This window comes from Sabethes cyaneus, chromosome 2 (assembly GCF_943734655.1).
Source record: "Sabethes cyaneus chromosome 2, idSabCyanKW18_F2, whole genome shotgun sequence".
NCBI classification, from domain to species: domain Eukaryota; kingdom Metazoa; phylum Arthropoda; class Insecta; order Diptera; family Culicidae; genus Sabethes; species Sabethes cyaneus.
Window position 1 is genome coordinate 68,025,895 of NC_071354.1, and position 27,914 is coordinate 68,053,808.

Consider the following 27,914-nt stretch of genomic DNA (forward strand, 5'->3'; position numbering starts at 1 on the left):
ATAATATATCTAAGAAATCCATACCTCACCTGATATACTTTATAATAGAGGTGGGCAAATTACGGTAGGAAATTACGGTCAATAGGATCGTTGCACTAGTCCCGCAACTGTCCTGTACTCTAACAACTGGCTTCGAAACATGTCGATAAAGAAGGGCAATGCCTTGGAGATGGTTATGCCCAAAAAACCATGGGTATAAACGTCCTTTAGAACTTGTCCCTTCATTATCGACTTCTACTGACTCTATGGCAGCACCGCCTAGCCGAGATTCGAACCGACGATGATTGGTTTGTTAGACCAGCATCGTACACCGAAGCTAACAGGGTGGTCGGTTATACCCAAGGTTATACCCATTTTGTCTGGATTTGATTTAATATTTTCTGGTGGATTGAATGTAATGATATCGAAGACCTTCAGACTTAGGTTTTATCGGCACATCAGTCAGATGACAGATAGCTGACTGATGAGCCGATAAAATCAAAGTCTAAAAGATTATTGAATACAGTCGATAATGACGTCAATTGATATCAAAGACTAATTGGTTCACAATATCTAACAGTCAAAACTATGCATAAAGCATGTAGTCCCTCAGTTGACAAGCATTTTATCTTACCTACGCAAATATGTCGCGTTACACACTCAGTCGTACTGATTTACTGACACTAAACCTGAATCACACTATAGAAAACACTAATGAATGGTGAATTGCTTAAATCATTCTTCTGTTTAAGGGGAAGGTGTGATGCATGTAATAAAAAATGTTCTTAAATCAATATTATCCTATTTCTGAATCATAGTTATCGTTCCGTAGTCAAACGTACCGTCATCCGGGGCGAGATTGTGCCAAAAAAGCATATATTTTTGTTCTTTAGCTCAGTATACACACAATTTAGGAACTAAGTTGATTTCTAACCTGTCAGTATATACTAAATTGTTCAATTAACGACTACCGTAGAGATGGTTTAGTTACAATGAAACCTAATTTTACTGGAAGTGCATGAACTTTGGCATAATCTCACCCCTTCTAGGGGGTGACATTGTGCCAAACACATAAAGTTAGGCTAAAAACCTAAACAGTGAACATTAGCATGTTTATAAACAATACACATAAATATCAGTATAAAGTAGTTCTGAAATAACTCAAAATGAGTTCGTAGTCAATGGACAGCCTTTATATAGCCAGTAGCGTTTCTAGGGTTAACATGGGGGAGATATATGAAGGGGTGTATCCTAAGGGGGCATACCTATTTGATCATTTAACAAAAGTAACCATTACTTCGTTCGAGAACCCACGGCCGCAGAACATGTAGCCCATCCCACCCCCCTTCCCCGTCCTTAAAACTGCCAGTTTATACACGGTATAATATATTCGTCTTATATTAGAGTGTTTATTCAAAGCATCTGAAATTTCCAGAGAAAAAGTAAAAATTAGTTTAAATTATTTAGCAGACCTATGATGCTGTTTTCTCCAAAATGGATGATGCAATCTAATCTGTCACAATAGTATGCTCAGTAGTAAATAATGTGAGTGTACTGGTGTCTACTGACGTATTTTTGTTTTGTATGTGAAATCCACAAATCGGATCGATCATTACGGCTTGGCACAATCTCACCCCCGTGAAGCTCGAAAAGTACAAAGTTTCGAAAAATATTATTTTCGTAATCAAAACTTATCCAACGCATAATAACCTTTCAATACATTGTAAATGATTAGTTTGTATACCTTTAAAATAGCAAGTTGATGCGATTTCTTGTTTGGGTTGCTTTATGCGGGACATTTTTTAAAAGCGTTATTTCCGAGTATTTTTGATCGCGAACTTTGAAACCCTGTTTAGGCTAAATAGTTTGCTAATATTATCTGTGTTCCATTCTAAGTTATGAATAAATATGTTATGTTCATCATCATTTTGAATTTGGGTCACCAGTTTCTATAGATATTATAAATTTTCACAAATAAACATTTTTGGTTTTTGGTACAATCTTACCCCCGTGGCACAATCTCACCCCGGATGGCGGTAACATAAGAAGTTAAGTACCCGTGAACTGCCCAAAAACAATAATCAATTAATCTGGGTTATCAGTTACGACACTGGTTCGCTCCCGTCAATTTCTTTGAAAATAGTATTATGACAGATTATGATTTGCAGTTTGATTATGTTTCGACTAGCATGTGGAATGCCAGTTCAAAATTGTGGGACTTAAAAATCTTTTTCACGATTGAAATCCACTGTTAATTTTAGTCACGACAGATGCGTATTTCGCCTACGACCTCCGAAAGGAAATATGGAATAATCGTCTGTCTTCTTTAATTTATCAATTTAATATGAAGTCTAACATCTATTTTGGATTTCTAACAGCCATCTTCGTAACTCAGTTTTACATTCAATATGGTAGGGATTTTCATGAAAAGATTAAATAATTATCCGCTCACATGGCTTTTAAAATCACTTCGAATTCCGATTTTCGATTTCTAATATACAGTCAGTTTCTAAAAAAAATTCACATTCCCACATCGTCCACCATCTTGTCGCATTTCGAATTGAAAAAAGCCATTAAGCGTCAATTTTTGACTTCTAACTAGTGCTTAGGAATCTCATATTCAATTTATGCAATACGCCTGAATTGATGCAAATACTCAACTCAACTCAGTATTGCCAACCTGAAACCAACGATTCGCGCGAATCATTTGCGTTCATATTCTTGTTATTTTCTACCTTCATTTATTTCCAACAACAGTGAATGAAATCAAATGTGAACCATTTATTCATTTTGAACTGCCGACAACGGCAAACCAAATCACTATAAACGTAAACATTACTTCGAAGTTTTAATTAATTTCCTTCAGCCAGGTATTGGCTGATTTTATAAGCAGACAGTTCAAAACACTAAAGTTTAAATTCTAAAATATCAGTTAAGAGCAAGAAAATTTAATGACACGTTAGTCAAGCAATCATACAGCACTGAAATTCATGAATGAATTGTTTTAAAGGATTGAGAACTGAGAAAGACAAACACTTTCCAGTAGTTCAGTAGTCATGTCAATGGGCTGACAAATAAAAGAATACTGTCAGGGGTAAAACTGTATGCGATGAGTGTGTTTTATATTCAGCTTCATGCAGGGCTGTCAATTTTTTCGAGCACTGCTTCAAACAGTAAAAATGGTGTTAAACATCTAAAATCATCCCTTGTTCTAAAACATCCCATTTATTAAAAAATTTCTAGTACACTTCAATAAAAAAAATCTAGTGGATTTTCATCCACTTTTTCCGTGTTTAAATTATTCAATTTCTTTTCAATATCCAGAAGCACGAACCTTGCTTTTAACACTACTAATAAGATCTTGTACAACGTTTGGACCGTTTGGGTAACTATTGTGATAAAAATTGCTAAAATTACACATGCAAAAACGATTAGAAAGTATCATAAATATTCGAGATTTTTAGCTACTTTGTCGGAGGTTAATCTGCCGTTCTGATTCACATTTCAAACACTTAAGCTATGCTGAAACTTTCTTCAAAATAAAATGTTAGAAAACAGCTTTATTCTACCCCCATAAATGGTTTAATAGCATTAAAATTTATTTATTTTCGTGGGAAAATTTTTAAAATGAGCCTAAAATGTTAAATTATATTGAAAAAAAATTTTTTATAGGCTGTCAGTCTTAATAAATCAGAACAGATTTTGTACTTTCTCCGACGTTTCGACTATATTTTGTAGTCTTTATCAAGGACTTAATACAGTCTGTCCTTTGTCAATTGTCTTGGTTTAGTTAAAGTAACATGTCCTAAGTTATTTTTGTTGCACATCTGTTTTCCTGTCTGTTAAATTAAAATGTCACGATTTGGTTTTTCTTTGCACTGTCGGTCTAACGTCCACTTATTTTATGATAAAATTTATGAAAAGCCGATAAAAATAAAATAAAATTTCACAGTCGACAAAACATACTCTATATTGAAAAACATAAAAACGCTTAACGTTTAACACGCGTGAGTTTTTATGTTTTCATAGCAAGATGCTCAAAACTCACATATATTTCTTCCCGCTTAATCACATTCTGCTTTGCTTCAATTGCTAAGGCATTCTCTCCTGCGAAACGTGAGCGTGAGAGGATGAATCTCTAAATAAATCACAAACTTAAACTAAAACATACAGGGTATGTTGCTGCTTCGTCGTAATTGCCTATTCCCGTCCTATCCAACACAAATTATTAAAAATATCAGCATTTTTATGACACACAATGCATAACTAGTTATTCCCTAATATTTTAGTTTGTTGTCTATCATACGCGATCAATCAAAGTGAGCTGAGATCTATTTAAGTGCTTTTTATCAATAAAGAAGTCCTACCAGCCAAATTTCCTACGTTTTTTCGTGCGACGAAGAAGAAAATGTCGACTAATCGTTTTAATTTCCGTCATTCATAAATGAAAATAACTCACGCAAGGCATTGTTGTTATTCTACAGCCAGGAAAACTTGCCTGGCCTGCAGAAATTTTGAAGAATAACATTTGTCATGCCGTCCTACACAAATACATGCGCGTTAGCTTCGTAAACATTGTTGTGATTTTTAGTTCGGACGATGAAAAATTTTGATGGACGGATTTTAAAACGGTACGACGAATTTAAGAAATAAAGTCAGCTGCGTAATTTCAATAATATGCTTTAATATTCGCTTTTCAGTGATTTCAAAGTTCACGAATCGGAAGGTAAGTGTGTTTTAGTCAAATCAGCACAAGAACTTCTGGAGTATTCATTAAAACCATCTAACAAATGATGGAAATTAGAATGGCTTTACTTACTACGACGGGAATTACGAATAAACCCCATTTAAATTAAATGTTTATCTAATTCTTATTAGGTTTTTTACTTTTTAGTTGAGAATATGTCGATTCCCGCGAAGGAAAAATATAAATTTCGCCAATATGCTGGCCATCTTAATTCATGAATATGTGCGACATTTTTCGCTGCTAATGTTTTCTCTGACGGTAGATTCTCTTTCGCTCTCTGGTTCGTTGTATGAAATACCAGCTGTGGGAGAATTAAGCAAAATAGTCACAGCCGAATTTGGTTCACATCGCATAGCAACAGAGACATCGCGTATAATAGCGAGAGAAATTCATATGTGAGTTTGGCGCTTGTGATCAAGCTTGAAATTTCATATGTTTGAAATCTCATTAAGTTTCTTGCTGCTATGGATTTCTCAACTTTGATAAGTATTAATGTTTTTATTGTCATTCAACTGAAGTAAGTGAAATTTTATCCTTTTTCTAAACACTGTCTTTTTCAATCCGCCTAACAGTATGATTAAATTTTACACACAATAATTAGTTTCAATTCATACTTCTGTAAGAAATTGCTGATATTTTCGAACTCCATTTACCACATTTAAAGCAAGTTGACTTTGTACTGGTTTACAATGCAAACAATTCATTTTCCCGAAGGAAAACCCGTAAAATATCAGACCCAGCAAACCCGAACTCGTATAGCAATGTACGAAAATTATCGTTATTGACTTTTAATAAATTCAGGCTCGTAAATATAGCCTAATGAAATGCACACAAGTTTATATTCTGTCGTATTTGATGATAGTAAGTGATTGACCTACGACTTCTAGTACAGAATTGTATAGCATTATAAAACTAATCGCTTTGAGTCGGATCTTATCGCATGCAAAGACTTATAAAGTTGAATTGTTAATCTATATTTTGTAGTACGCATATGGCCTCCAAATTAGTACGCATATGCTAATTTTGTGCATCAGATACGATTTTTCAGGGTATATATAGGTACATATATGTAACTCATTTGTTGCTCTGATATGCATATGAAAATGTTTACTGGGTATTTGTGGCTGTTCGATGTTTGAATCATTCCTCAAAACGTGATTCAAACTTCGAATACTTTAATTTATCTAATATCCCTGAAATAATGCATGAAATATTGTATTTTAACTATGCTTAAGTACACGCATATCTTGCACCTGCCTAATAATCGCGAAGTGGGAAGGACATTCTAAAATTGATAAAATAATGCAAACGAAAAAATAGTTTGAACGAGTTCTCATTTTTTTTCAGCGCCTGCTGATTTCTTTAAAGGAGTTCTACAATTCAATGTCATACCTCACCGTATAGAGGGCATTCTAATGAACACGGTGGTGTACAATAAGCATAATATTTTATCATATTGGTGACACTAATGAGCATTTTATTCTAAAGTGTTCTAAGTTTGAATCGGAACCGTATATGGCACAGTTCAGCGAAAATCTTACACCCTAGGTGACAGCGTCCTCCAATCATTGTAAGAACAATTTCCCTCTTAAATCAATGTATTAATGGTGAGAAAAATAATAAAATTTAAAATTTTGACCGTTTTGCTCGCAAATAACTATGCGTCTCCATTTTTTCATGTTTTATGGAGGAGCACTATCTTTTTAAAATTTATTGAATGACGAGTTGTCTTAAAATTTAAAACCGTTTTTATTTATACACAAAAAGTTTACATTGTATGATCAATGATTCATCCCTGTGGCTGAGCATTTGAACCCACTTCTCCGTATCTAAAGCAATATTTTATTTTGATGTAATCTCTTTAGCATTTGTTTACTCTTTTTCGTGCATCAGCCAACGCATCAGTACAAACAAGCAAAAACATCCTTTCACGTGTCGTATCACCGCTAGTTTTATGGTCTATAAAAATATGCTGAGTACATCTTTGCCAAAAGCTTGATGAACAATTTTCTGTTGATATTTTCCAAAGGTAATTGCTGTTTGAGTTTGAGTTTGAGTTTGAGTTTGATATAGACGCAGTAGGAGTTAGCTCCCATTCCGTTGGGTTCGAAGGTGTTTCAAAGTGCACGAGCAAACGATAAAGCGCAAGGTTATGGCAGTAATTTAGTTCTATTTTTATACCGATGGTAATTTGCACACCAATTTCGGTGGCGGCTACTATGGTACCGCACCGATGCGATATGGTCGGTGGAAGCCAGGGTGCCACGAAAACTAATATCCTTCGGGCTATGGACGGATGGACGGAAACGCTTCAACTCTGTTGAACCCGAACTGGCCATGTTGGTAGCGAACGACCGACCCGTTGAATGCTTAACCATGTCAGCAGCGTTTCCACACACATACATGCACACCTATTCTGATAGTCAATATAACATGCCCCGTACCGTACCGTACCTGCAGAGCAAGCAGAAATTTATTTCCTCTTATCCGCTTATACCCGCTGGCTATGCAGATGGTTGTTTGACGTCGCCGTCGCCGTCGCCGTTGTTGTTTCCAGCAAGCTTCCGCTTCGCGCCACGTGGCTAGATTACTTCCGATTAGCTGCTGATATTAACTTGTTTACATCGTTACTCACGGTAGGAGAACATCGTCGGCAGGGAACCGGTTCGGACCTACCTGCCTGCCGGTGAAAAACGGTTTCAGTTGCACTGTGTGTGTGCACTTTGCAGTTCTGATTGCTGCAGAACGAGTATGATAATGAAACATTTCTGTTAATTACCGATCCTCGGTTCCATATGGAGAAGCTTTAGGGGTTTGAATTCATTAGCATACAAATCTATGCGACTGATTCGGATTGTGAATAATTAATGTCAATAATAAACCGTATTGTTTGGCTCCGCTAACTAACTCGATTTATGAAATAACTAAACTCATTATATCAATGTTTACTCACAAGAGCTACTGTTTGATTGGTTACTTAAAATGTGTTGGTTTACCTGCCAGGAAGGCATAAATCATGCATGGTAGTCTAACGAGGACTATCGGATTAGTTCCACCGAACTAAGCTCTATTGAAACAGGTGATTGTAACTCTTGCTTTTGTACAGCGATGGGGACAGACATTTCGGTAATGGTAGACATAAGTTAAGGAAAACTTTTCCATTTCAGCCAGTTGTTGAGCGAAAAACAATGACTCTTCCATTGTATCTGCTGTACTGCTGAAACTTTCTGTTTGGAGTTTTCTCTTATCTTAACACTTTAAAATCCAAAATAGACAAACTTTTTCCTATACCACAAAAGTAAAGAATGCATTCGTGCAATCCGAGAAAGTCTGTCATCAAGTCGTTGACAGACTGTTCAGGTTGCATATCTCCAATCAGCGATACAGTAGATTACATTAGATAACATTTTCAACAGTCTAACAACTTTTAAATTTGGCATAAACTATATAAAAATGGTGATTGTAACGTAGCAAATCTAGTACTTACCTAGGATCGGAACCGACCCAACTTGCCCATCGCAAACAAAAAACAAGCAGGCGGCTTACGAAAACACTTCACCGTTTAAGTAGTTTTTGAAAGTAATTATAGATTACAATAGCTCAAGTTTGAGTTTGGCAGTTGCACCGACCGAGCTGGCGGGGAGTGGTGTTAAGCGAGGTGGAACTCTTCATAAATAGTTGATGCTACACGGAATGGTGCCGTGCATAGTTTGTTTACTGAAGGTATTAAAAGTTTTTAGTTTCGACTGAACAAAGGTTGCTCTACAAGGGTTTCTTTGTTGGGCGGTTGGCTTTTATGTGCCGCGCAGTCAACAGTGCAGTGGAGTGGTGGAAGTACGCTGAATGGATGGGGGGGGTTTGTTGCGTCTCCAGACTCTACATTCCGAACAAGGACAAATGGTTTAGCATGCAAGGAAAAGGAGTGCGAAACAATTGCCAGGGTTGTAATTTCACGGCTAAAACCATTCACATAACCCCCTAACGTTTTTAAACTTCTAAAAAAAATTAATCCAATTCTAGCATTCGTATATTTTGAATAATTATCACAAAAAATGTTGAACTCGTCGTTCTAGATTTAATACTGCATGGGGTTTGTCACCAGGAAACAGGGAATGCCCTGGTCCGCAATCGGAAACTGTACCCAAACCTTTAAATTGCAAAAAGTTTTCAATTCTGCTGTAATCACAGTGCTAAATCTGTTCTCCGTTTTCTCATTTTTCAGGTGGACAACTCTCCCTGCGTGCTAGAAATTTTAGACACTGCCGGCACCGAGCAGTTTGCGTCGATGCGGGATTTGTACATTAAGAACGGTCATGGCTTTATCGTTATGTACTCGCTAACGAATCACCAGACATTTCAGGTAAGTCGACGTTCGGCATCTACATATTATTGTAGGAGGAAACTATTTATATACTTTTTTGTTTTTAAAGATATACGAGGGAATTGAGAGTTTGAAAAAAACGACTTAAGTATTTTAATCTTAGGGAATTTAAAGAGTTATTTCATTTTTTATTGACTTGATTTGTCTTGTTATTTTTGCTTTCTTATGAGGGAATACATGCATTTAGTGAAGAGCGAAAATTGAATGAACAGAGAAAAATGATTCGCAATTTCTGAAATATAATTGACGGGACAAGTGTATCTTGAGTCTAAAATTCTCATTATCCGATCGAGTGCGTTATCCAATTACACCACTACCGGCTTTTTCGGGTTTCTCCAAATCTTTATGTAGTGATCAATAGCAAAGCTGGTCATCGTCATGCAGGTCAATTAAGGATGGGAACAAATGTTAGTCGGGCAATTGTGTACTACCAGAGATCGAGGAATGCTTTGCCTCATCAAAATATCGGCCTATTAGAATAAAACTTTCAAGTTACACTACGAGAATTTCTTTTACATTAATATGCATAAAGAAGACGAGACACGTGCCCAGTCTGAGCGCCTCAGTAGAACTGAAACTAGATTTAAAGTTAGACATAAAATTCTACTTGACATTAGACATTAAACAAGATTTTGCCTTTGAATTTGAACTAGAATTCGGACTTAAACTTGAACTTAAAACTCTAATCGAAATGGGACTTAAATTTGGGCTTGACCACTTAAACTTGACCTCAAATTAAACAAAACAAAAGACTTTGAACTGAACCTAAAACTGGATTAAAATTTTAACTTTGGATTACGCTAAAGCATAAGGAAATTAAATATTAAATGCGACATTAAATGCGGCTCGATACACGTCCATTTTTTGTGCTAGTAGATAGACACATGGTTTCTTCGGTAAAGTTATAGAAAATAAAGATAAACAATGTTGCCAAAGAAATGGCATTTATATCTCTATCCGGTGCAGAGCTGCAGAGCATTTTCTTCGGAAATTCTTTAAAAACAAGTTTTGCATATTTAGCGTAGTTTGGTTGGATTTTACAGGAGTATATGGTTCTAGGCGATTATTGAAAGACTCGAAACACATGTTTTTGCAGATGGTTGCAAATCTCTAGGACCTTTTCTTACAAAGTTAACGCTTATTTAAGCTTTATTTTTTCTTAACTTCACGAGCCAAAAGCGATAACTTTGTATGGAAAGGTCCTAGAGATTTGCAATCTTCTGCAAAAACATGTGTATTGAGTCTTTCGATAAACGCCTAGAATCATACACTCCTGTTAAATGCAACCAACATACGCTAAATATAAAAAACTAATTTTTAAAGAATTTCCAATGAAAATGCTCTATAGCTCTGCACTCGACAGAGATAGAAATGTCATTTCTTTAGCAAAATTGTTTGCTTTTATATTTTCCATAACTTTGCCGAAGAAACCATATGTCTATCTACAAACACAAAAGAATGGACTTGTATCGAGCCTTTAGCGAACGCGAAACTCATAAAACGTATGCTTGCCGTACTGTCATTTGGGTGGTTGGGGATAAGCGGAATCCATACAAGTTTATAGTACTCGACTTCAGCTTTACGATGAAGCGCTGATTTCATAAATCCGTTTGCCCCATTTTACCCCATGGGCTCATGAATCTATGGAAATTTAAAGCTTGAATATAAGTATTGAAAACAGCAAGTAAAGGTCCAAGAGATTTGCGGTCTTCTGCAAAAACGTGTTTTTTGAGAGCTTCGATAATTGTCCAGAATATTGTATTTTTGTAAAATGCAACTAACAAAAGCTAAGTATGAAAACCCAATTTTTAAAGAAGTTTTAAGGAATATGCCCTTTAGTTCAGCACTCGATAAAGATAGAAATTTTATTTCTTCAGCAAAATTGCTTGTTTTTACAATATTTACAACTTTGTCGGAAGAACTATGTCTATATTTCCTAACTCAAAAAAGTTATTTTTTTTTAATTTTCATTATAATAAGCACTGACGAACTTTTGACAGTTTTAGATTAAGGGGGATATTCATACGAACAAAAGTGCTGAAGACCATAAATGATAAAATGAAAGCAAAAGACACTAGGAAAAAAGTTCCGCTTTTCGCCCTTTTGGACCACTGTGCGCTCGTGTGCTGCTGAATAGTATTTGAACTGTGAATTCGAATTAAAGTCAGACATGAAATAGCTCATGGAATAGGTCTTAAATTGCATTTGAAATCACACTGATTTGATATTAGATACGAAATATTACTTGGAATTCGATATAAATTCGGACAAAAAACAAAATTTTATATTTTACATTGAAGCTAAATATTGAAATAGGACTTAAAATTGAGGCCAAAAATGGAATTAAACTTAACTTGAAAGTAAACATAAAATTTCACTTGAAATTAGACGCAAAATTTTGCTTCAATTTTAACATGCATGTGGACGTGAAACTTGATATTGGCCTCGAATTCGACTCGAAGAATTTGAAATTGGACTGAAAATTAGACACAAAATTTGATTTGAGATTAAATTGAGATCTCCGCGCTTCCTGATTACATCTTGAGGATTTTTTTTTGCATTAAATTTTATAGAGAAGATGAAGTACGTGCTCCATCTTCTATCTTCAGCTAACTACTGAGTAAGAAGGTATTTTGGAAATTAGGAATTGGAAAAAGGCAAAAGCTCCGGCACAGGTGGAATTTCAGCTGACTCCGTCAAGAAACATCACCAGATTTTTATAACACTCCTACGAGATTCTTTCAAAGAAAGTGTTACAACTGGATGTGTTCCGGATTGTTTGAAGATTGTTAGAGTAATCCCTATCCATGAAGGTGGAAGCAAGCGTGCCGTTAATAACTATCGATCGATTTCAATTTTGTCCATGTTAAGCAAAGTGCTAAAACAACTGCTAGCTGAAAGAGAAGTAAATTTCCTTCGAAAGCACGAGGTACTCTTCAGTCACCAATACGGATTCAGAGAGGAAACCAGCACATGGACGGCAGCATGTGAACCGATAGATGAGATGTACGATGCAATTCGATCGCACAAGATAGAAGGAGTGCTTTTTCTGGACTTAGCTTTCAACACGATAGATCACCAAGTTTTACTTTGTAAACTAGACTGTAATGGCATTAGAGGAACGTCCAACGATCTATTTAAGAGTTGTTTAACTGATAGAAATTAGCATGTGTCAATCAATGGATCTATAAGCTCGAACCAGTATGTAGCCGTGGGCATTCCTCAAGGAAGTAATGTGGACCCTCTACTGTTTCTTCTATATATCAACTATCTGGCAAACCTGAAACTTCATGGCATTCCTCGATTATTTGCCGACGATACAACACGTTTTTATCAATACTCCGGTCCGAATCAAGTTATCCAGTTATGCAAAAGTGTTGTCTTTAAACCTGTCTAAGACGAAATACAGTCAGTCCACAATCATGGGACACACACAATTATGATATCCCTAAAGCTGGCAGTACAAAGTTAGCAGAACATTAGCTGCACCATTCAGTTAATTGATGCTCAATTAATGCTCCTAACGACGAATTTAATGCTCCATTGTTTCATAGGAAAAAACAATGCACTGCTGGCTTTAGATAAAGTTAGCGGGACAATGTTCGGAAACGGAACTTCCGGTGCAGATAGAGCTACCCAAGTATGACCATAATTTAAAGCTCATTTAATGCTCTAAGAAAAACATAGTTTCGGTATCTTTGGACGTCATTTTCCATGAAAAATTGAGCGAAAAAGAAAATGTACTGTTAGCTTTGGATGTTTAGTTAGCAGGACAATGTTCGGAAATGGCACTTCTGGTACAGATAGAGCTACCCAAGTGTGACCATAATTTAATGCTCATTTAATGTATATGTTGTTTCGCTCTTCTCATTTTAAAATTCCACAATATTCGGAACTAGCTGTAAACTCAATTAAGATCGACAAAGTTTACTTCTTCAAATATCTTGGGCTGACTTTGAATACACACCTGAAATGGTGCGAGCATACTTTTATTTTGCAACGTGAGTTATAACATGGAGTATGTCAAAATACCTACCAACCAAAAGAGCTTAAAACTATCTACTGTACATTTGTTCATTCCAAATTGTAATACCTTGAGCCCACTTTAGGATCTTATGCAAAATCCACACTACCTCCACTGCAATCAGTCAAAAATCGCAGCTTGAAAATGTTTCTCAAGCGTCCGATTCTATTCCCCACTCTACCGTTATAAGAAGCAGATTACGTTGCATATCAGAGACAACATAGAAAGCTACATACACTCACGTACAGTTTTTTAGACGGTTTGTTTCCTTGATTATCAAGAAAGGGGCAACTTAGTGACCATTCATTTATTTCTCAACACATTTGGGAGAGGCCCGACATTCGTCACGTGGTATGTAAATGGTCCATTAGTTGCACCGTTCTGGAGTAATCGAAAAAAACAAACCGTGTAAAAAAACTTTAGTGTAACATGAATTATGTTCAACTAGGGTGAAATAGCTGCCTGATTTTATGACACCCCCTTCACCGAGAACAATCTCACTGGGGGTGTTTTTGATGCTACCATAATCCATCATCTTCAAGAAGAAAATTACTGTTAACTCACAAGAACACCGTAACATAGAACTTGTAATTCAAATAATAAATTTTTAAATAGTTGTCAGGAGGTTGTCATTGCAAGCCTTTTGAGGTGAGAGAGAGTGGAGGGCGCAACAAAAAAAAAAACAAAAAAAAAGTTTGATTCAAATTTCGATTATAATTGGCTCTCAGTATAAGCTGCTTTGAACCGCCGATTCCTTGGTTTGGTAAAATGTAACATATCACGAGTGTAGACTAGTGTAGACAAGTCTTCAATCACTTATCTAATTCTTCGACCTTTCCCTTTCGCGTCTTGTCCCACTCTTCTAGGAATACTATAAAACTGCTGGTCCTAAGGCATAGCATGATGAATGAAATTTCTTCAATTTATTCAGCAGATATATCTGGTCTAACTATCTTGCTTGCTGTGCCTCTGGTTTGGTTCGGTCAATTGGAAAGGCTATCGTTATAAAAATTAATGTCATATTAATTGAAATTACAATTAGAAAAGCATGAATTGGTAAAGTTAGCAAAATAAACCACACAAGAGATTCGAAATTAAACAAAATTTAGATAACATTGTGCAAGATGTAAAAAATTCTACTGCATCGGGGAGAAAAGAATACACCTTTCCCTTATGGTGAAACGGTACCGAATCCAAACATGGCCAGAAAATGGCGCCCATGTAAGGTCATATTCTCTTATGGACGCCATCTTTCCGGCCATGTTTGGATTCAGTACCATTTCACTTTATCAATGCCTCACTACGAACATCTTCCATTAGGGGGATGGTGTGGCATGTGCATTCCACATGCCAACTAGTCTTATTTCAAAGACCATACCACTGGCTGAAAAAATAATTATTCTCATACTGCCGAACCGCCAGCTTAAGCGTTATTCGATGCTACTAATGTTTCCCTTTAGCGCACACGTTGTACGCTCTCTCTCTCTCTTTCTGTCCCTGTTGGACTCTAGATACCTGGAAGATTTGTAGCATTTTCGAAAGAATGAATAAATCGCTTACTACAGATCTAGTATGAAACATTTAGTGAATATCACGCCACCATATGAAAAATAATACAATGGCCACTCCACCTCCGTTCTTTTCAGACCCCCTTCTTGTCTCCCACCCACTTTACTTCTATTATCGAACCATAAATTTATATAATGTAAGGTAAACACAGCCAAACTATTTTTTTTTTGTTTACGTGAGGATCGCTCCACTGCGGATTGAATATTTAGTCGGCGTCAATTATCATACCAGTTCCGGTTGCGCACTTCATCTGTTTGTTGACTTTAAGGCGGTGTACGATTCAGGTAAACGAAATGAGCTGTGGCAAGTAATGTTAGAACATTGCTTACAGACGAAACTAATTGAACTATTTAGTGCAATACTCAATGGGTCAAAATCATGTGTCAGAATAACGGTCAGTCGTTTTGGTACCGTTGGATGTACTGAAGCATGTCAAAATTGAATATATGGTTGTATATGGCAGGGAACGTGGGAGCCCAAATGGTGTTGGTGGCGAGCTGAAGCTGGTTGGGGAACGATATGATGCAGTGAGAGAATTCATATACCTTGGCACGCTCGAGATATGTTACTACGATTCAATCCGCGAATGGGGCTTTTTAAGAATTTCGTTTCGTAGTTTGCCGACTTCCACAACATCGTGGACGCTGAAGGAAGCTGATCGACGAGTGCTTGGGGTTTTTGAGCGTAAAATTTTGTAAGCAATATTTGGCGGCAAAATGGAAAACGGAGTGTGGCGCAGAAGCATGAACCATGAGCTGTATCAAATATACAAATGTGCTGATATCTTGAACAAAGTGGTAGGATGCAATGAACTGGACACGTGGCTGGAATGCCTGGCAAAAGAAACAGCAAAACTGTATTCAGCAGAGAACCAGGAAGAGGCCGTAGACTCCGAGGCAGACCCAGCACCCGGTGCATGTGCGCTATAGAGAATGATTCTCTCCCGTTGTACTTTGCAAATAAGTTCGTTGCTAGTCCAAAAAGATTCAAAAACAGATGTTCAAGTTGGTGAATGACCAACTGGTTAAAACCGCATTAAAATAAAAAGAAAAGAAAAGATGTTCAAAGGACTGGAGTACAAATGAAGGAGGCTGACAGATGATGAAAAAGAGCTTTGTTTTTTGCATTATGAGAATTTCCGAAACGGGTGATTTTTTAACGGTCAAATTCAAATATTAGTTTGACGAATCACAAAGTCTCTATGATAGGGTACGGGAGGGTATTTTCGGCCCATTACCCAGATAACACAAGATCGTAATAGAAAGTTCATATTAAATCGTTTTCGTGTCAATTTTACATTGGAATTGTATAATGATTAGAGTATGTCAAAACAAAGTGAACAATAAGTTGTTTTGCAGTCGTGCGTGTCCTCATATACAACTCATGACTGTGAATTATAAAGCAGTGTAAATGATTGCAATATTTAGTTATATCTTAATCATATATTGAGGAGTATTAAGTTGCGTGTTATAAAAACCGCTGTATAAAATGCAAGAATGAATTACAAATGGTCGGTGTTAAGTTAGACCGACAAAACTCTGATTTCGAAAAAAATGCGTTCAAAGTTTGCTGCTCTGTACGGTTTATAGCTATCAGTCGTTCGAAATCATCTCATAACTCTGGTTGTTTGCAACATTTATGTAGTCTGATTAGAGTAAAATGTAGCTTAGAAATTTCTTGATCGTTTACTGTAATTAACTTTTTTTTTTAATTTTGTGACTTGGTACGGTCTGATTTGATACCGACCAAATAATTGTCAAAATTTTCGTACGTATATTGCTTCCACTTTGGTACTTATATGTTTTTATCTGGCGTGAAATATAACTTTTTCGTTCAGATATTCCCATATGCTTCGTTGGCTCCAATAAGGACGTTCGACCGCGTTAATGGAATCACTCGAGACCGTCCTAATTGGAAACGTTCTTATTCCAAACCGCGCTATTCGGGGGACTGCTGTATTTTTTCAGCATATTGCCTAGTTCTAGTGGAAGTGGTTTTGACGCTCTTTTAATGAAAAACAATAGATTACTTACAGTCTTGAGAAAATAGTTATAACATATCAAAATTGTATATTTTGAATTGTATTTTAGAAACAGGCTGAAAATACCATCCCGTAATTGGTGTGAAATGAAAAGTATTTTAATATTTTTTCCAAATTTATCGTGGTCCACGATTACGTTAAATAGCGCTATAAAGGCTCTTCACATAAGTAAAAATTCGAAGAGTTAATATGTTGAACAAAGAACTTGTAGGAATACATATGATTTGGCTATTAGAACTTTCAAAATAATAATACATATTTTTGCATCCCTCTTTCCCTTCGTCCACAGGATATCTCCAGTATGCGAAATGTGATCAGTCGTGTGAAAGGTAGTCAACCAGCACCAATCCTCCTAGTCGCCAATAAACTAGATTTAGATTGCCAAAGAGAAGTTTCAACAGCAGAAGGTGAGTACAAGCTTTTTTATGTTTTCGACTTATACCCTATACATAACCGTAAATACTGACTGGACAGTGCTCGTTAAAACCTACGTTATGTAGGTATAATACGGGATGCAATAGCTGGTAGTGCCTTCTCTAGGGCAATCCCACACCTAATCCAGCGGGAGCAAAATTCAATTTCCCGTTTTTCTCTGTACCTGTACCTATTGTGGGGGTGGTGCCTTTTCCACCTGGCACCTGTTGACACTAGGTTTTTCCGAAACCTATTGTAGGTTGTGCTCTAGTTGGTATAGCATTAAATGAATCTGTAAATATTATGTGCTCGTAAGCTAAGTGCTCGTACGGTAATGGAATTGTCTCTATTGGTGCATATAAAAATGTTTTTCACTACTGAAGCAAGATGAAGCTGGTTGCAGACCAGCCGACTGTTATAAAATAATATTTGATTATTCATCTTCTACCAGTAAGTTATGGAAAGAGGCTGAGGAAATATTATTTTTCAAATGAATTATCAGATGGTAAATGCAATTAAGTTTGCATTATTTATCTTCATTCTTAGTGTCTACAAAAAATCGCAGATCGTACTTAACACGACCATGATTCAGTATATTCTTCTTACTCTTTAAAAATAAATATTCATTTCGCCGAAACTCTTCTACACTCCGCACATTCGAACAAGCTTGAAAAGTAACGAAAGTGAAGTGAACACCTAAGATTGTGTAAGGTTACACAATATTTATTTCTGCCGTTCGCTGCATTCAGTTTTCGAACGTCGGTATTCCTTCCGGAAGCGATCGCCATGGGTGACAAATGATGTGAAAACGTAACATTCGGCAACACGCTGCACCCCTCGCAGTTGCGGTGGCAGTTCCGACACTCCACCCAACCCGACACCCGGCGGTGGTGGTGAGTGGACTAGTGGAAATAGAACACGGCCTCATCCGATCGGTTGGAACGTTGCCAAATTTAGATTCTTTTCGAGTTTTATCTTTTTCGGTTGAAGAAAAGCGATTGTGCTGTCTACAAAAAGATGTTGAGCAGCTAGGCCAACTCTGTTTGACATATTATCACAGAACAGAAGTGGAAGTCCGAACGATTCGGCGATCAAAACTGGTAAAACAGTCTTTTTGGTTTTATTTTTCTTTGGGAAGGTTTTCGCATAGAAGCGAATAACAGCAATATAAGCAGAACGCTCGCTGCCAATCGCATAGCAGCTTTCACATGCTTTCGTGTGCATTCGTATGCGTTCGTGTGTTTTCGTGGAAAAAGTGACTCGCTACCGCCAGGTTCGCTAGTATCTATAGACTATTATGGTCAATATGGCACCTGAAAATTCAATTTATTTTTTAAATATTCTAGATCAACCTTGTATTTTTTGTCTCGACCTTTGTAATGAGGTCAAGGATTTAATTAACTTTTGTGATTATAATTTTTAAATTTAGCTTGGTTCGATCCGTGGATCCCCCAACTTGCGTAAGGAGGAATGTTATACTAACTTAATAAGCGTTATTCCGATGACCTTCTTTATCTAATTTTCTGCTCTCTTCCCCTTCATGCCTTGTCTGCCCCGAGCTACTATCAACACATTTGTTTCAAATCCGCCTACTAAGTGAATTAATCCCAATTTTGTTGCTAGACAGTCGGCGCTTCGTTTCGTTTATGTCCCTCTCGGCTTGAGATGAGAATAATAGAAAACCGGACAACCAGCTGAAGTCGATGCAGTGCAGCCTAGCCTGTGTGTGCTCAATATGATGATGAGTGAATAAATGCGGGGGTGCCACTAGGGTTTGTTGTTGTTGAATGAAAGAAGAAAATGTAATACACAGAAATTCGGAACGGCCTTGGTTAGCGCTCATGTGGGATTGTTGGTTTTGTTTTTTTCCTTGTTCGTTCGTTGTCATTCGGTTTTTCTAAATATATGTTTATTCCTGTTTATGTCTTTGATCATTGAAATAAATGAGCCATTTCAATTGCAGTCCAGTTATATCTATTTTTTCAATATTAAAAAAATATATTGAATCATCATGTCACATTATGTGTAAAAATTAAGTTGTGCTTAACTCACAGACGAAATAGTTTGTAAAATATTACAAGCAAAAAAATATATTCCAAAGGGCATAAATCGTCCAGCAAATGGTAGGTCTGTGGTTCATATTTGTCTAGGCTGCTATCGTCTGCTTCAAATGCTCCGTTGATAAATAATGTTAAAATTCAGTTTTTATTTTATATCATTGGACACATTTTGGAAAATCTTAATTTTTGATATAATCTTAACTCGCCAGTGGTTTATATTTTTATTAACAGTTTTTAGGAATAGATGTATATAATACCTTTTCCGTCGATAACATTACTCATAGAAACTTGGAGGTCGCTTAATTTTGTATTAACAAAATGTCAATCGAAAATGTAAATGGTGACACTATCACACTATCGGCTTTGTACTCTATCACACGTTCACAAAGTTTAACTCTGTCAGATTCATTTTTAGTTGAGAATCATTGGTTCCGACGGTTGTTACACAAGTTTCGAAGCTCTGAAGTCCACCACGGCTGGTTTAAACTAGAACGGCAACGTCACGAACCGAAAAGAAAGGGAAAACGGGATGTAAAAAGAGAAGAAAAATGGAATAGAAGGGCGACAAATAAGAAAAACGAGGCAAAATAATAGCAGACTAGACAGAAAAAAAGGCGAATGGTAGAGAAAAGAAGAAAAATGAGAGTGAAGACGGAAAACGAGAGGGGAAACGACGCCAAATTGGACAAAAGAGAAAAAAACGGAATAATAAACAACAAACATCCAGTTATACAGCCCTAAGGGTTGTACGAAAGGGTGACGTACGACTATATCATATTATTAGATCAATGACTAATGTAAACTGCATTTCTGGCATATGTATGTTTATAAGAATCTGCGACTGACATTGTTTAAGTGAATGTTTAAAAGAGAATATTCAGATTCAATTCTTCATTCAATGTAACGGTGGGTATGAAAATACGTGGACGGGGGTTTATAAACACAACGCAACAACTGTGGCACAGAGATTTCTTTTAAAAATCACGTCTGTGCATCATAAAGGTTGAAATAGTAATGAATGATCAACCCACAGATTATTGTATTAAATATGATTATGCATAACTTGACATGTTTCAACGATCTAACTTTAACTCGCTTGTGGCCTTTAAAAGGGCCATTGGTTACAAATAACATTAAAGTAAAAAGGACATTCATCGCAAATATGACGTGCCAAATATCTGGCACAAACGCAAAAATTTCTATTTTATTTGCTTGAGAGTCCTTAACCTCCTACTACAGGGGTGAGGGGTCTCAAACCATCATAAAATAAATTCAGGCCTTCAAAAACCCCCCTTGCCAAATTTGGTTGAAATCGCCTGTATAGAATCTGTCGCATAGAATACAGATTTTCGCCAAATTACACAGATTAAACAGATTTTTGAGCTTTTACATGAGAGTGAAAGAGACGGAAATAGTCAACAAAAATGACTCTCTATTTCTTTCACTCTCATTGTTTTGCAATGGACAGATTTTTACACAGATATTTTTCCTCGCCATACAGATAGTCAGATTTTTCTAACAAAAAACACAGAATTATATGTAGCATCCCTGCTCGTACCACCTCTATAACATTGTTGGTCATTTTATCTATCCAATGACATATAAATTGTTTACTTTCGTTCAGTAGTTTAGTAGTTTTTTTTTTCCTTGTTGGGGACCTTGGACCACTGCGACCGAATCTTTGATTTATTGTGGTGTAGTTTAGTAGTTATAACCATTTGAAATCTTTCATTCAAACGTTACACTTCTATTTTCGTTTTCACAAAGTGCTACCCAGTCCCAGTATAGTAAACAAAGACGTAGTTCTACGTCAAAAACGGTATAGAAAATGAGGAAAAGAAATAGATAAAATACCGAAACAGGAAAATTGAGAAACGAGAACAGAAAAAGAGGCAAATGGAAAAAACACTTCACATAATAAGAGGTAGAACTGAACAGACGAAAACAAAAAAAGAAAAGGAATTAAGGAATTCGGGCCTGAAAATAGAAGAAAGAAAAACAAAAGTAAAGAGTAAAACAAAGGGCAAATCAAGACTAAAAGTGCGAAACACGGGACCGCAAAAGACAAGAAAGAGGACGGATAGCGGGCCGAAAAAAGGAAAAACGAGGGAGACAAGGAGGAAAAACTAGACATATTGAGCGAAAACGGGACAGAAAAAGAAAAAATCATGACACAAAAGAAGAACAGTAAGAAAGAGAAAAGAATACCGATTGGGGATACGAGGAAAACGGGAAAAGAGTCAAACGGAATGAAAAAGGAGTGCGATGGGACTAAATGGAAACGGGAATGAGATGGGAAAAATGAACAGAAAAAGAAAAAATGAAAAACCGAAAAAGAAACAAATTAGAGCAGAAAAGAAGATAAAACTGGAGAGACAAGAAAGTGGAAAAAACTGGAGATAAACAAAGGGTTAGAAGGAAAACCTGAGAGCAAACAGAAAGAGGGAGCCTAAAACATAATAAATGTGACAGAATAGAAGAAAATGGGGCATCTGAAAGAGGAAAAACCGATCAGATGAATTCAAAAAAGGAAGAAGGAGAGTACGAAAACTAGGAACGGAAAAAAGTGAAGAGATAAGACAAAAACGGCAAAGAAAATTAAAAAACTAAAGGAAAAATAGGCCTGAAAATAAGAACAAACGGGCAGGAAACGAAGAAAAACGGAAAAATGACACAGAACAACACGGGACAGAAAAAAGCAAAACGAAAGAAAAAGAGGAAAACGGAAAAGGAAAGAAAAAGAAGATGAGTGAGAGCAAAAACGAACAAACCGGAACGGAAAAAAAGAAAAAACAGACCAAAAAGTAGAAAAAAAGGATTAGAAAAGAGAAAAAAAACACAGAAAAGAGAAAAAACAGAGATAAAACTTGTGAGAGAGTAAGGCGAAATATGTCAATCCTAATTTCAAGTAAAACTTTGTGTCTAATTGCGTATCCATGACAAAGTTCAAGTTCAGTTTGAAGTTAAATTGCTGTCCAATTTCAAGCCCAATTTTAAATCTAATGCAATTTCAATTTTAAGATAAATTTAAACTCCGATCTCAAGTCCAGTTTCTATTGGAATTTGAATTCCAATTTCAAGTCTAATTCCAAACGTAACTCCAAGTCTAATCTCAAATCCAATTTAATACAGTTGTTACGTTCAATTTCAGTTCAAATTTTAAGTTCAATTTCGAGCATAACTTCAAATCCAATTTAATCTTTAATTTCAAGTCTAATTCAAATCCAATTTCAAGTCCAATTTCAAATAAAAAATTCAAATCCTCTTTTAAGTTCGATTTCATGTCTATTTCCAATTAAAATTTCCAATCCAAATTTCTAAAAATTTAAGTCCAAATTGGAATCCAATTTCAAGTTTAATTTAAAATAAAGTTTCGAGCATACATTAGTCTAATGCCCTGTGTCAAGTCCGATTTCAAGTCCAATTTCAACTAGAGTATGTTGCTGCTTCGTCGTAATTGCCTATTCCCGTCTTATCCAACACTAATTATTAAAAATATCAGCATTTTTATGACACACAATGCAAAACTAGTTATTCCCCAATATTTTAGTTTGTTGTCTATCATACGCGATCAATCAAAGTGAGCTGAGATCTATTTGAATGCTTTTTATCATTAAAGAAGTCCTACCAGCCAAATTTCCTACGTTTTTTTGTGCGACGAAGAAGAAAATGTCGACTAATCGCTTTAATTTCCGTCATTTATAAATGAAAATAACTTACGCAAGGCATTGTCGTTATTCTACAGCCAGGAAAACTTGCCTGACCTGCAGAAATTTTGCAGAATAACGTTTGTCATGCCGTCCTACACAAATACATGCGCGTTAACTTCGTAAACATTGTTGTGATTTTTAGTTCGGACGATGAAAAATTTTGATGGACGTATTTTAAAACAGTACGACGAATTTTAGAAATAAAGTCAGTTGCGCAATTTCAATAATATGCTTTAATTGTCGCTTTTCAGTGATTTCAAAGTTCACGGATCGGACGGTAAGTGTGTTGTGTCAAATCAGCACAAGAACTTTTGGAGTATTCATTAAATCCATCCAACGAATGCTGAAAATTAGAATGGCATTACTTATTACGACGGGAATTAGAAAAAACCCCTACTACCCTTCATGACCGTAATATTTACACTCTTAAAAACACTAAATGATATTATCCCTTGAAAAAGACACCAACAAAGCGTCGAAACGTCGGGAAAACATCAAAATTCAGTCCTGATGAATTTCTCCGAAGACTGCCCTGCCAAATATTAACAGTTACAATTGAATTCAAATTCATATTTGAAGTCCAAAAAAATCAAAGTCTTGGACTTAAATGTCTTTTAAGACTTGACTCTTCTTTATCGACAGTCTTCACAGTAGCTGGCTGGTAGAGTACCGGACAGCTACGGGGCTAGTGCAACAATCCTACTGACTCTATTTAGCAGGACCGCCTAGCCGAGATTCGAACATACGACGACTGGCTTGTTAGACCAGCATCGTACCTCGAAGCTAACTGGGCGGTTAATTTTAAGTCCAAATTCAGTGCAATTTCCAGTTCAATTTGAAATAAAGCATAAAGCCTACAATAATTTAATGCTCTATGTCAAGTTCGATTTTATGTCCAATTTCAACTATAATTCTAGTCCAGTTCCAAATCTAATTTTTAGTACAATTTTAACTTTGATTTTAAATCAAATTGCACCCTAAAGTGCGCAGTTTCTAGCCTAATCGGCCGTTTTTTTGTGATAAATCCTTATTGACTCGCCATCCCATGATTACTCGATTTGCCAGGTCAAAACATTCTTCTGAAAGGTTGAGTGCCTTTTATTTATATCTGGGCACGCTAGCGGTTATCAACCCTGAATCCGCGTTTCCGTAAAGACAAGTAGGTAGTCACAACTGAATAGTAATGAGCGCAGCATGAGAGCAATTTTTAGTTCGCAACCCCCTAACGTTCTTATAGTACACTGAAGGAGTGCATTCCAAACGGGCCAAGTTGGGATGTAAGACTGATATGCTAACTGGAATATTCGCAAGAACGGGTTGTCCACTATTAGCGTTGCAAGTATCGGACGAAGGAGTCGAAGTGCTAGGTTTATTAAGCAGCATCAAGTAACGAACATTTGGATTGACAAATACACTTGCCTGACGTTGCAGGCTGGGAATATCAAACATGATTCTATAATTTTGTTGAAATACACAAAATTTGTTTTTGTTGTGCAAAAAGCTGTATCTGGCAAGTTTACGTAAATCAAAAATAAAACTGAAGACGTTCGTTCGGAAGGCAAGTAGCTATACGACCACAAATGGAACAAATTCACCAGCCGAAGGCTTCTGTTATTTTATTCCGTTTGGCACACCAGAGCACAGCAGAGGTACCGTATTGTTTTATTTCATTTCGCTGCTTTTTTTTTCTCCGGCACATGATTTTACAACTGAAAAGAAAAGATTCAAATCCGTAGCAAGATGTAAATTTTCCACCATTTTCTTCCTATCCACCACGGACGGTCGGTGGCGAACTGCGGTGAACTGCGAAAATAGCTTTTGCCATTTTTCCCCCAGGCGCCAATTTATTCCGGAACCGATTTCAGAAGGTCTCTTAGCCTGTGTTTGTGTGAGAGCAACAGTATCGGATCTCGGATGGTTGTAAAGTAGTAAGTTGGCCCCCCGATTCGTTGCGCTACTCTGCTGGTGGGAATCAATTTGCTACAAAGGAAGCAAAGGATTCCTGCTGCACAGTCGACGAAGCAAAAATCGAAGCATCTTTTCGTTAGTAGTTTGGAAAACTATACCTACAGTATTCTTCCGAAAGTGGCATAGATGGCTTTCGAACATTGAAGGTAAAATTTGTGATTGCAACTCAATTTCATGTAGTATTCTCGTGATTGAATGAAGTGCAAAAAGCGACTAATGTTGCATATTTTTCCCTTAAAAAGTGTCAAAATCGGATTTGATCCAGGCACTAGAGCGCTCCAGACTGTGTACGTCCTGTAGGAAGATTGCAGGTTACAAAATGTAGGACGAAGCCAATAAACAGCTGCTACTGATGTCGATTGGAAATTTCTCAGAAACGGCACCGGCAAAGGGCCTCCGACAGGGTGAGGGTGAGGTTTGAAAGGGAACGGAATTTACTTATAAAATAGTTGCCTTGGCAGGAAGAGGGCAATGAGCGAGGAATGCGGGTGCAAGTGGTGAGAGGTGGTGGGAATCGAATGGTAAAAGCCGTTCCAAGACTGCAAATCGGTAAAATTGTAAATAGGAAAATAGGAAGCGGATTGCAATTGGCTGTATTGGCTTATTGCGTTTGCGTTTCCTCCTTCCGCTCGGCAGAATCGAATCTTGTGTAAATTCAAGAAGCTGGATGAAGGTACTCGGATGCAAATCGGGACGATGGCTTTTATGGATGGCTTTTTGCATAGACAGACATTAAGCTTTTACACATATGGGTGCACTCTGAACCAATTACTTCCGTTTGAAAGTAGCTTTTTGTACCAAAATAAACCTTTCACATTCTGTTTTGCACACTTTTATCAATCAATCAATCAAATTTATATTTAAAACGATTTGTTTGCTTTTGTCTGAAACCATCACACGTCGATCATTATGTGCACCACTAACGATTGTCCTCTTTTCTTCACACTATTTCCAGGAAGCGCCCTCGCCGAACTGTGGGACTGCCCGTTCATCGAAGCCTCCGCCAAGGACAGGATCAACGTGAACGAAGTGTTTGCTACCGTTGTCCGAGAAATGAACATGACCTCCGAGAAGCGCCAGAAGAAGAGTTACTGTTGTTGTACATTATTATAGAAGTGGCATTAAAAGCGTAATTTTAACCCCCCTCGTAATCGTAATTTAATACTATGATAATTGAAATTAATATAATTGCAAACGGAGCAACAAAAAAAAAAAAAGAAAACAGAAAACCAAGCAAAAGAAAAAGCAACACACGAGAAAAAAAAATGGCGACAACTTAAAGGTCGCTATCCAATCGCGCTGGTAGCCGCGAATTTTGTAGGTGTTTTTGTCGTTGGAAAGGAACACATTTCGAAGCCAGAGCTCGCCAGGAAACTGGATTAGAACGAAAACTTAATTGTAATTTGAAATGCCCAAGCCGAAGTGAGAAAAGCTTCGAAACAAAAAAAACTAAAAATTGAAACTTATATACATATTAAATGTAATGATAATAATTAATGGTAAATTAAACTTTACACACCGAATGAGAAACAATTTTTTCGAGATAGGATTTAAACTGTGCAGCGCTAGAGGAAGCAAACAGGGCTATAGGAGTAGGGGCGAGCGCGTGGACGACAATTTTTAAGGGTGTATCATAGGGAAACAAGTGGGAAACTGAACGATTTAGGAAGCTGGCAAGACACAGGATGAGTGTAAACATTAATAAAAATTCATTAAAGAAAGAAGTATGAATGATAAAGAAGTCAGAGTCGAGCCGCAAGTTTGTGTATGTAAAACGAACGATTTAATGGTAAGGAAACTAAACTGTTTAGGGTATATTTTTAGCAAAGATGTAGAAGGAAAAGCCTGTTTTTCCATTAGTCAGAAACAATTTCTTTCAGGTAAAGATTGAAAGAAAGGCCTGGTTGACGCATGTTCTGTTTCGTAAACTGATTGGTTTGATCAATGTGGCTCAGTTTCCTAAACTGAGTCACAGAAAAAAAACGGTGACAAACAGCAAGCCTACAAATGTTGTATAAGTTTAGATAATCTAGGTACTTTAACTCCCTTTCCGGTTTCATTCTACAACGTTTCAGACGCTATCAGATTAATTGATTATTGTCTGATGAAAAAAAAAAGAAATCATATCTGCCAAACTTATTTTCTTTTCTTGTTTAGCAACATCAACTTAAGCATCTTTGTTTTGTAAAAAAAATCTTTAACTTTCCTCTTAAACTATACGATGAGATTTGAAGAAGGAAAAAAATCATTGCAAACTGATAAACGAGAAAAACCGAGTGATTAAATGCATATGAATGCAAGAAACCAACCATTGAGTAAAAATTATACTGACCAAGATGAAGTCATCTTGAAAAATATGAATGAAAAAAATGGCATATACAACATACATATAGGTGTAATAAGAATGCAAGGAAAAAACAACCTATTTTTATCATTACATTTTTGTATACACAAAACTGCAGCAGACATTGAAAACACTCACGCATAGTAAGGCAAAAAAAAACCATCAGAAGAAGTAAACAGAAAAAACGGAAAATTCCAATAGTGAAATATCAACAGATGATACAATGTGTAATTAATAAAAAAAAAGTGAAACACCGAAAATAAACTGAAACCAAACGCGCGTTATCATTGGATTGTGAAACGAAACCGAAGTGGGCTGAAAACTCAAGCGCCCCATCATCACAGCAGAAGAAAAGCTCGACGGACGACTATACGAAGAAGCTTTCAGATGGACACCGCACCGTCAGCGGTGCCTGCTGGTTTGACGGCTGGCAGAATATGGCGCTGCTGTCGTCGCAGCTCGTCGTGGAGCTCTGGTTGTCAGCAGGCACAAGCTTTCGTGGAAACTGAGAAAGCTCTTTCTACACTATGGGCTGTGGATATGATTAATTCAGAATGTAAAAAGGTATGGTTTTTATTAGTTAAGCAATTCATACCAATAAGCTGGAGTACATTTCAACGTAACTTTGTCTTATTTTTGAGTGGAATTCCTGAATTCCTGGAAGAAATTTTATATAT

The 27,914-nt window shown here is 36.6% G+C and overlaps 1 protein-coding gene across 1 annotated transcript in view; it reads left to right on the forward strand.

Annotated features, from left to right (window-relative positions):
- LOC128738233 (ras-related protein Rap-2a) overlaps positions 1 to 27,488 on the forward strand; it is a 305,617-nt gene extending 278,129 nt beyond the window's left edge. The window contains exons 3-5 of the mRNA XM_053833222.1: positions 8,949 to 9,086; positions 17,031 to 17,148; positions 25,849 to 27,488. Coding sequence (XP_053689197.1) covers positions 8,949 to 9,086; positions 17,031 to 17,148; positions 25,849 to 26,006 — 414 coding nt within the window. The 3' untranslated portion in view covers positions 26,007 to 27,488. The remainder of the gene's footprint in view (positions 1 to 8,948; positions 9,087 to 17,030; positions 17,149 to 25,848) is intronic.
- The last annotated feature ends 426 nt before the right edge of the window (positions 27,489 to 27,914 follow it).